Source organism: Citrus clementina, unplaced genomic scaffold (genome assembly GCF_000493195.1).
Source record: "Citrus clementina cultivar Clemenules unplaced genomic scaffold, Citrus_clementina_v1.0 scaffold_9, whole genome shotgun sequence".
Taxonomy (NCBI): Eukaryota; Viridiplantae; Streptophyta; class Magnoliopsida; order Sapindales; family Rutaceae; genus Citrus; species Citrus x clementina.
In genome coordinates, this window is record NW_006261964.1 from 7,906,133 (window position 1) to 7,917,602 (window position 11,470).

The 11,470-nt window shown below is 31.9% G+C and overlaps 1 protein-coding gene and 2 pseudogenes across 1 annotated transcript; 1 reads left to right on the forward strand and 2 right to left on the reverse strand.

Moving 5' to 3' along the window:
- Positions 1-411: 411 nt before the first annotated feature.
- LOC18032445 (probable glutathione S-transferase) lies at positions 412-1,715 on the reverse strand. Its single transcript, XM_006420394.2, has 2 exons — positions 1,365-1,715; positions 412-844 (listed from the first exon to the last, which is right to left on the reverse strand). The coding sequence occupies exons 1-2, from the start codon at positions 1,674-1,676 to the stop codon at positions 491-493; spliced, it is 666 nt and encodes a 221-aa protein (XP_006420457.1). The 5' UTR covers positions 1,677-1,715; the 3' UTR covers positions 412-490.
- Positions 1,716-6,725: 5,010 nt separating this feature from the next.
- On the reverse strand, positions 6,726-8,386 carry LOC18032349 (annotated as a pseudogene).
- Positions 8,387-9,031: 645 nt separating this feature from the next.
- On the forward strand, positions 9,032-11,470 carry LOC18032480 (annotated as a pseudogene).

Consider the following 11,470-nt stretch of genomic DNA (forward strand, 5'->3'; position numbering starts at 1 on the left):
GAAGTTGTAACATTAATTAGGGATTGAGGGTAAAATTTTGGACTTTGATTTAATAAAATTGATTTATATGAGTCCCAATAGAAATATGATTATAAATATATCAATGCAATTATAATATGTTTAAAAGAAAAAAATTATTTTCACACAACATAAAACTCAACCCTTGGACGTGGGATGTGTCTAAAAAATAATAGGGTGGAAATATTACCACCCTCAAATTAGATATATAAATGTTTAATGTTTTACTCTTATAATTTTGTATTTATTTTTTTTAATATTGGTAAGAGAAAGATAGAAATTAATATATAGACAAATCGAGTCCCTTATTTTATTATTCATATCCATAAAAAGTAACCACTATGCTAGTCCCCCCGAACTTAGCATAAGACGGTAATTTAAAAAAAGAAAAAAAAAGAATGTTTTTAAACACCAAAACAAAAGCAAAACAAACACAAAGCGAGACATACAAACAAATTTTATGCTACTGCATTCAAGCAGAAGCCATCAACTGTTCACGACGAAGTTTGAGAGCAACCAATAGTTCATCCTGATTAGGAAGATTTTCTTCAATCACAGGGATTTGCTTGAAATTTTCAATCCAGGCATGCAAGTGAGGGAATTTGTGTGATTCAAATAGTTTAACTCCCACTACATCTTCAATGACTTGCAACCAATAAACAATTGGACCAAATGCTAGGTCCACTAAGCCAATATTGTCTCCATTGAAAAATTTCTTATCTCCCAAGCCATGCTCTTCAACGGTTTGTAGCATTTCCAAGGCTTCCTTCATTGTGTTTTGTAGTTCTTGTCCAGTGCTACGAAACATTTTCCAAATAGCAACACCCTGCCACAAATATTTTACATCAGATTATATCACCGACATGATTAATTAATAATATGTACATAAAAGCTAAAAATCGTTAGGCAATATGTACACGCGTCACAATATCCTTTAATTAGAGGTTTATATAATAAGTTAACTAAGAGAGTTCAACCACTGAGTTGTAAAATCTGTCATTAGTAAATTCACTTTTTCCCAACGCTTCAAAAGTCATAAAAATTCCCCGTGAAGTTAAAAACGGTTGTGTTAACTTTAACAGTGAAGACACCAGAAATTGAAAGTTTAGAGAACTTTTTACAAATAAATATGAAAAAGACCCCTGGGTGGCTGGGCTCGACTGGCTATGAATTCACTTCCGCCATCACCCGAGTTCGAGTATATATGGAGAGTAAGAGTTAGTGTTTGGTGGGTGGATTTCATTATCCTCGTCACCTTATCTAGATCTTAAAATAAATAAACAAATAAACAAATTTGAAAAGAATGAACTTAATCATAAACGTGTTTGCCAGAGTTGTGAGCGAACCTTGTCTTCAGCGAATTTGATCCAGAATCGAGCATGAGCCCTATCATAAGGATTATTTGGCATCAAGGAGGGATTGTGCGGCCATGTCTCTTCGATGTATTCGAGAATAACCATGGACTCACAAACTGGTTTTCCGCCATGGACGAGCACTGGGATCTTCTTGTGAACTGGATTATACTTCAAAAGCAATGCACTTTTGTTTGAGAGATCTTCGGAAACAAATTCATATGGCACGCCTTTCAATTTCAGAGCCCAAATCACCCTGTAAACAAATGGACTCGGCAGTGCCCCGTGAAGCTTCACTTCAGCCATGATAATTCTTAGATTGAATTTGAATATCAGGTTTTTTGGTCGATCTTGAGTGTAGCTGATAACTCATTACACATGTTTCTGAATTTATAGTGATTTATGGTATGCACTTTCTTGAGCAGAAAGCTTCAATTTTCCATTAATAAAACGATTAATGATGAATTCAAAGAACTAGTGCGATGACTTTAATTAAATTTTTTTTTACGTTGTGTGCAACCGCAATTTGAGGTTAATTTAAAGGATATTATTTTCTCCTGATCAAAACTTTTATATAAAAAAATATAATTATGTAATTGGTAATTATTAAGTAAAAATAAATTTTGACCGTAAATAAATAAAAGTTCATACATGTTATAAAGAGATTTTAAAACTCAAATAAGTGGACACAATTCCTAATTTAAAGCGCTAGCCAATGAGATCAATAATTTGGTCAACCAGTCAGAGATAACCATACAATAATTAATTTTGCCATTTGTTTTACATTTAAGACCTTTGCGTCATGCATGATGATCAATTGATCATGGATCAATTAGTCAACGAGACATTTGCCTTTTGTGCATGTATCCACATTGGACGCAAATATAATTTATTATAAAAAATTGGACTAAATTATTTTTTAATATATATTTTTAAAATAATACACCTGATCATAGAGGAGATATTATTTAGTTTGTGAATCTTATAACAGGACCCATGATTTTTTTTTTAAAATCTTATGGGTCCCCTATTATTTAATTTGTGGAATTGACGGAGGTAACTTACAGTTTCATTTTTGTAATTTACAGCTTTCAATAAATTCAGATAATATTAGGTGGTAGAAGTCGGCCAGGCTGGAGGAGTAGATCTATAAAATTTGCTAGCACTTTGCACTATCTGGTAGGTGCCCAAAAATACATGTATATCATCCATTTTTTGTTGGGATTTTATGCTCTTTTAAAGCATATTAATTTATTTTCTGATTAATAAAATATTTGAGACATTTTCAATTGCATAAATATATATTGAATAAGGTCCATTTAATCATATTATATGTATTTATGTGATCATCATATGGATTCACAGAAGACATAAATACAAGCTATCTTATGATTAAATAAATTTAGTTCGCAGTTGATAAATAGAGTTGGGCGCTCTATTTATTTTTAGACTGTAGTAAATTCATTAAATGATTTATCTTAATCATATATGAATTTACTGATGTAGGTTGACTACATTGAGATGGATCACATATGAGATTTAATTAACCTTGAAAGGACTGTCAGACTTATTAAATCTCATAGGCATTCTTTTTATTATAATCTTAATCTTGAGTTGGTTATGATTTCATGATTGTAATTGTTATTCCATTTGAGTTACCAATGGGCACGACACACACTTGTGGTCAAGATTACCGGGTATCTTGGTGGGAGCAATTATGAGTATTGGAGTTATAGATTAACAATATAAAATTTGTACAACACATCTCTTGATGGGTTTTCGGCACTTGATCATAGAATTCTCTGGCCAGAGTGTATCAATATATTTAGTATGTTGAAAATGATCATTAGAGAAAATCAATAAGTATCAAGGAATAAGATGTAATTAAATCGTTTGGACAGTTGAGATATCAATTTAATTAATGATGTGGTACAAATGATTGTGCAGTAAGGAAATTAATGAGGCTTGGGATGAATTATTATTTGAGTATACAATTATGGAGGTCATTTCCAATCTTTTAGTGGAGTAGATTTGGAATTAAATAATTGAGCTAGTTTAATTACAGGCCTAATTATTGTAGCCACTATTGTATGTTCCCAAATAATCCCCAGGTTAGCTCATTTAATTGACTGTGCCGCTACTGGATTAATAAGTAAGATAACTAGTTATTTGGGTTAAAAGTCTAAATATATTATTTAGTGGGAAGCTCCATATAATATGTTTGTGTGTAAGGGGCTTTATGTTATTTTACAAGGTGGGCCCCTATAACACAAGAACAAGTAACGTTGTCTTTGTTTTTTTATTTTTTTAATTTAAATCAAATTTGATTTAATAAATTTAAAAATAGAAAATATAGAGCCTAGGGTTTCCACTAGATAGAGATATAAAAAGGGCTTATTTTCTCCCAAAAGAATAGAGAGGCCACATTATACAAATTAGAGAAAAAAAAATTCTCTCTAATTTTGAGAGAAAAATTTTCTCCTGCTAGTTGCTTTTAGTGGTGATAAAGGCGCCCACACCTCAAATGCAGATCAAACTTGAGTCATAACCTGGAAGATTATTTGGTGGCGATTCGTGCTCTAACAGGAGTGGTGGTGACGGATCGTGATCTAGGAGTCCAAATCACTTCAGCGGAAAAAACAAAGATTGTTCACCTTCTCATATTTTCAAGATACGATTTCTAAATTATGAATTCTTATATATTGTATGAGATCGATCCTAAAATTTTTTTTTTATAAAAAATTTAAAAAAAATGATTTTTCTCCAACACTTTTTATTTAACGCTGGGTTTTTTTCAACCCAAAATAATTTCTCTTTGTACATCCACTTTTTAATAAAAACTTTTATTGTCAAAATAATTTGTTATTAATTACTTCACTAATCCTTCTTTTTTTTTTTGCCAATTTCTCTTTCGCATCTGAAAAAATTTAATTCACATCATGTGATAGTATGATTGCAAATAAATTTGAAGTTATCTCTCGCAAATTGTTCAAAAATACATTGACCTATCTTGTGTATAGAACTAAAGAACAATAGCAAACCACTATCCTCTAGCCGATCGCTGCTATTAGGACGGAAAATTCGTTGTAAATATGTAAATTTGTCTAAACCCATCTACAAAAATATGTCCACTGCGAATAATTTTGTAGGTTACGAATAAGTTTGGTATTTTAAATTTAAGTTTGTTGCAAGTTACAGATATATTTAGTATTTTAAATTTGGCGGATGCCTACCGACTATCATTTTTTTTAATTATTTATGTTTTTAATTTAATCACAAAGATTGTCTTAAAAAAAATTTAATCATAAAAATATAGTAGTTAAAGTTATTACTCTAATCTTCCAAATTCCTAAACCTAACCTAGCTAACTCATTACAATTGCACACCCTACTCCTTCAAGTATGTATGTATGTAAATGTATACACACGCGCACACACCAAAAATAAACTTTTAATAAGTAGATTTAGTATTTTTCAAGTTTAATATTAATGATATTTTAATTTAATTTGATTACTTTTGTTTGTTTCGCTTTAACGACTTGAACTCAGTGATTGCTGGCTAAGATTGAATTTTTATTTGTCTAATTAATGGTCAATAGTTGTCCAAAATATATTTGTTAATATTGTTGACAATACTTATATATTAACTAAAAGATAGAACAAGGCATTAATCTTAGTAATGATTATTTGCGTACAACAAAAATATTTTATGTTAGAATGATATATTTTGTGTATTTGTTTTAATATTGAAACTTTAATTTCTCTTTTACATTGATAAAATCTAAAATTGAGTAATTTATGTAGATTTTGTAGGCTGTTACTATAAAGTTATATTTTGAATTATATAATTCAAATTATTAGATATTATTTTTTTAATATTTGTAATTTTAAATATAAAAATTTATAAAAAAAAAACCTACTGCATGTTATGGGTGAATTTGGTAATTATTAAAAATTATAGCGAACGAACTAAGGCCACCGGTTACTGGCGAGTTTAATAATGACAAACCCATAATAAGCGATACCCATTACCATCAGCAGCTTCTGTAACGCAGGGCCGAAGGCGGTCTTGAATTGTTAGAAGTTGCAACATTAATTAGCAAAATTTTCAGCGGCATCCCTAAAGTTTAGCATAGAATTAGATAGATCCCCTTGTTTTCAAAAGATTAGTCTCTGATTCCATGTTGTTTACTTAATTTTTTTTTCCCTTTTCAATTGGATATACAACTTCGTAATGTTGCGCCTTGTAGAATGTATGCTTAAAATGCGTTCTTCTTATTTTTTATATACTGCTAAGAGAAGTTGAGTATAGAAATATATAAAATGGAGTCTCATTCATTAATTATTTATATCCACTCAATAGCACCTAACATGCAGCTCACTTCAATATAAAATTAATTAAACAAAATAGAAAGAATATTTTTAACGCTGGTACAAAAACTTAACAAGTGTAAAAGAAGACTCACTAACTTATTTTATGATATTACATTCACGCAGGTACCACCAATGTTTCCCGACCACGTTTGAGACCACCAACTCACGCCAATTTAGAAGATTTTCTTTAAGTATATAAGTTAAAGTTATTACTCTAGTTTTCAAAATACTTAAACCTAATCTAACTAATTACAGCTGCATGCCTTGCTCCTTCTAGTATATGTATATATTTTAAGATGAATACAATAACTTTTTAATAAGTAGAATTTTGTACTTTTCAAGCTTAATATTAATGATAATTTATTTTATTTTAATTACTTCGAATTCTTGAACATATTGATTGTTTGCTAAACTTGAATTTTTATTTGTCTAATTAATTGGCGATAGCAGTTGTATAAAATTTATAAAGACAAAATCTTAGTAGATTACAAAAAGATTTAGTAATGACAAACCTGCAGCAGCCAATACCCATTACCATCCCTAGCTACTATAATGCAGGGACACAGGCGGTCTTAATTGTTAGAAGGTTCAAAATTAATTAGCAAAATGTTCAGTGGTATCCTTGAATTTTAGCATAGAATTAGATATATCTCCTAGTTTTCAAAATTAGTTTTTGATTCCCCCATTGTTTATATATATATTTCAATTGGATATATAACTTTGTAATGTTGCGCCTTATAAAAATGTATGCTTACAATGCATGCTTATTACTTTTTATATGCTGTTAAGAGAAACTGAGAATAAAAATATGTAAAATGGAGTTTCATTTATTAATTATTTATATCCATTAAATATCACCCAACGTGCAGTTCGTCTCAATAGTAAAATTAATTAAACAAAGTAGAAAGATTTGTTTTAGCATTAGTACAAAAATAAAACAAGTACTAAGCAAGAATCACAAACTTATTTTATGATATTACATTCACGCAGATGTCATCAACGTTTCCCGACGACGTTTGAAAGCGATCACCATCTCATGTTGATTTGGAAGATTTTCTTCAATTACAGGGACTTTCCTGAAATTTTCAAACCAACCATGCAAGCTTGGGAATTTGTGAGATTCAAATAGCTTCACTCCCATTACATCTTCAAGGACCTGCAACCAATAAGCAATGGCTCCAAATGCTAGGTCCGCTAAGCCAATATTGTCTCCATTGAAAAACTTCTTCTCTCCTAGGCCATGTTTTTCAACGGTTTGAAGCATTTCCAAGGCTGCCTTCATTGCATTCTCCAGGTCTTGTCCAGTGCTGAAAAACATTTTCCAAACAGCTACTCCCTGCCACAATATTTTATATCTAATTCTTATCACCACATGATTAATAATATATATGAGGTGAAGAGAAATTAGATAATACGTACACACGCGTCAAAGTATCTTTCAAAGACTAGACGTTTCAAACTGTCAGAGTATTTAGGAGAGTTTACCCACTAATTTTTAGACTAGTTTAGTATAACTTTTCAGAGCTTATTTAAATAGAAATTTTATTAGTAAATTTTTAATTTTTATAAAAAAATGTTAATTATTTAGCTGTTAACGAAAATTTTCATTAAAATTTTCAAATTACTTTAATAGACAAAATTTTAATGTTATGTTATGAAATAAATAAAATAAGATTATAAAATAAATGATGAATATTTTAAACAATTTAACTTTAAAAAAAATCCTCAACCCTCTATTTCCAAAAGTGTAAATTTAAACTTTTACTAATATAGGCAAAAGAATTTATTTAATCCCAAAAAGCTCTACTAAAAATAAAACTAAACAATAATAAAAATTTTGAAAAGAACTTTTTTTTTATTAAATAAACACGTATGAGTAATAAATAAGCCATATCAAACAAATACTAATGAAATAAAAGGAAAAAGATAAAAAAATCCTCTAATTGTTTTAGTAAATTATAATTTTATTTTCATGTTTCAAAAGTCCTTAAAATTCTCCCTGTCGCTAAAACAATTATATTTTAATATTTTACCCTTGATTCAGTAAAATCCACGGTTAATTAAGAAAATTTTCTAAAGATAAAAAATTTAAAGTAATTAACCGAATTTTTTTTATAATTTTCTCTAATGTAAAATAAAAGGTTCATGGAGCTTAGTCGGCCGTGAATGCATTTGCACATGCGAGGACATTAGTTCGAGCATTAAAAGAAGATAAAAATTAATGTTTAGAGTCATATTTCTCAAATACCATGAAAAATTAAAGTATATAAAGAAATCCGACAAGATTATAAAATTTATAAACGTGTTGGCAAGAAAAGTTGTGATGCGAACCTTGTCTTCGGCAAATTTAATCCAAAAACGAGCTTGAGCTCTATCATAAGAATCACTTGGCATCAAGGAGGGATTGTGTGGCCACATCTCTTCAATGTATTCGAGAATAACCATGGACTCGCAAACTGGTTTTTCGCCATGAACGAGCACTGGTATCATCTTGTTAACTGGGTTATACTTCAAAAGCGAAGCACTTTTGTTGTAGAGATCTTCTTCAATGTATTCATACGGGATGCCTTTCAATTTCAGAGCTCATACCACCTTGTTGCTAAATGGACTCGCCCATCCCCCGTGGAGCTTCACTTCAGCCATGTGTCTCAGATCGAATTTGAATATGTTTGCGGTTGTTTTGATTAGCTGATGAGTCATTGCATACGTACATCTGAATTTATAATGATTATTCATTAATATTGGAATATGGAGTGCGCTTGCTTGAGCAGGGAGCTTCATATTTCCAACTTATTTAATAAAACGATTAAATTAAGTTGAATTCAATGAACTAATGCTGCGACTTTTTAACAATTCTGTTATATATTCAACGAGAAGAGGTATCGTATTTGACGGAAATCTCTTGAAACAGTGCTGAATTAACAAGTAATCTTATTTAATTTGGTCAACTGGTCAGATTTGGATTAATTATATATTTGGCGTTTGTTTTAGGTGCCCAGCTAGCCCTGCTGCTGTGCTTTTGACTTTACGATGGGGTGGAGTCGTGGAGATATCATCATCCCAACTGAAGACAGATTATGATATTCTCCTGAAAACTTTGTGAGACTCATTTACTCTACAATTTTAGCATTTTAGGCCCAATAACTCCATATAAATGACGTTTTGTCCCCCGGCTCCATCTCTTCTATATAAATCCGAACACCTGAAAAATGACCAGACCGGAACAACTCTCCGTCTTAAGTCTATGCAAATTTTACACACAAGAGAAAGAGAGGGAGAGGGGCAGCCATGAGAGACAACGATACAGAAAAGAATATGGAAGAGAGTTTATTAATACCAAAAGAGAGTTTATCATCAACATCCACAACATGGGATTTGTTGAGTGGAGAAGTGAAAAAGCAAGGTTACATAGCAGCACCAATGGTGGCAGTAACTTTATCACAGTATTTGCTTCAAGTTGTTTCCATGATGATGGTTGGTCATCTTGGTCAACTTGCTCTTTCTAGCACCGCCATGGCCATCTCTCTAGCTAGCGTCACCGGCTTCAGCGTCCGTGTGTCCTACAATCCATATATAGTTATATACACAAGATTGTTTATTCTTTCTTTTGATAGGTACTTGCATCATTGCATGTGGGATTTAAACAAATAGATATGCCAAATTTCTGATGTTAAAAAACATGCAACTAACTAATACCCTGTTTGTAAAAATGCCATTAATTTTTAAAGGACTTGATTTGCTCTTTTTTTTTAAAAAAAAAAATGCTACAGCTAACTTGAATTGTGTAATATTTTCTTTGAAACAGTTAGGAATGGCAAGTGCTCTGGAAACATTATGTGGGCAAGCACATGGAGCTCAGCAATATCAAAGAATTGGAACTCAAATTTACACTGCAATATTTTGTTTATTCTTAGTATGTTTTCCGCTTTCCTTTCTAGGGATTTACATGGGAAGGCTGCTAGTTTTGGTAGGCCAAGACCCCCAGATTTCACACGAAGTAGGCAAGTTTATAATCTGGCTTCTTCCAGCTCTGTTTGCTTATGCAGCAATGCAGGCGCTTATTCGATATTTTCAGTCTCAAAGTTTGATCATTCCCATGTTCTTAAGCTCCTATGCCTCTCTTTGTTTGCATATTCCCATCTGTTGGGGTTTGGTATTCAAGTCTGGACTGGGAAACCTTGGAGGAGCATTGGCAATTGGTATATCGTATTGGTTGAATGTAACTTTCTTGGCAATTTACATGAAGTTCTCCACTGCTTGTGCAGAATCCAGGGCTCCAATTTCAATGGAGTTGTTCCGAGGAATTGGAGAGTTCTTCCACTTTGCTATCCCTTCTGCAGTAATGGTTTGGTATGTTAATTATCTTCTGGAGTTTCATTTTCCCTTCTCATAGATATCGTAGACACGTCATAAATTTTCATGCATCTTCTTTTGTTTATAATTTTGCAGCCTAGAATGGTGGTCATTTGAATTGCTCATTTTAATGTCAGGGCTGTTGCCTAACCCACAGCTTGAAACTTCAGTCCTATCTGTATGGTATGTTGACATAGACTTTGTATGTGAAAGTTCTATACAGAGAAGCACCTACCAAAGGAAATAGATTTTTTTTCTTTTTTTCTTTTTTTTCCCGACCGCTCATTATTTGTCAACTTCTTTGGGCAGTCTCAGTACTATTCAAACCCTCTCTGCAATCCCTATGGACTTGGTGCTGCAGTGAGGTTTGTTCATAACAATCATTTAAATAATAATTATTTTATATCAACTAATTAGCAGATTAACCATTATTTCCTTCTATAGTACTAGAGTTTCAAATGAACTAGGAGCTGGGAATGTGCAAAGAGCCCGTGTAGCTGTCTATGCTGTGGTCTTTATGGCAGTCATGGAGACTATCATAGTAAGTGCATCTCTCTTTGCCAGCCGGCGTGTTTTTGGTTATGTTTTCAGCAATGAGGGACAAGTTGTGGATTATGTCACAACCATGGCTCCTCTGGTTTGTTTGTCTGTCATCATGGATAGCTTACAAGGAGTCTTTTCAGGTTAAATTAACTTCTTCAACTCTTTCAATTGCTAAATAGTTCTCTTTAAGTAGAAATAAAATTTTTCAGGTTTCTAAATTCTTTTTATTATTTTTAAGGTGTTGCAAGAGGATGTGGGTGGCAGAATATAGCTGCTTTTGTGAATCTTGGGGCTTATTATTTGTGTGGAGTCCCAACTGCTGCCATTTTGGGTTTCTGGTTAAAGTCTAGAGGAAGGGGCCTATGGATTGGGATACAAGCCGGTGCTTTTACACAAACACTTCTGCTTGGCATCATAACAACATTTACAGATTGGGAAAAACAGTTCTGTTTCTCAACATTTAATCCCTTAAAAAATAGAGAAGCTTATTGGACTAGATATGTAAATATGTAGCAATTTTTTTTCCCAACAAGTATATGATACCTTCTGACTGAAAGTTCAAGATTAAAATCATTCAGCTTGGTCTGAAATGGTTAGTATTATCATCTTATGCAGAAATGGTTTTGCTCATTGAGAAAATGATATTCAATAACAGACCTGCAAACTCATTTGAAAATTTGCTTTTTTGGAAGAATTATAACCATTTTCTAGTTTGTTAATTGTTACAAGTTCTGTGTTTCTAAGGGGTTTCTCATGTTGCAGGCAAGTAAAGCAAGGAAAAGATTATCAAAGGGAAGATCTTTTGCAGATAATAGAGTAGTATGTGAGTGA

Excerpts from the sequence above, each read along its gene's own strand:
- LOC18032445 (XM_006420394.2), bottom strand. The coding sequence starts at position 1,676 with ATGGCTGAAGTGAAGCTTCACGGGGCACTGCCGAGTCCATTTGTTTAC. Across the intron at positions 845-1,364 it reads TCAAATTCGCTGAAGACAAG|GGTGTTGCTATTTGGAAAAT; the intron begins GTTCGCTCACAA and ends TATTTGTGGCAG.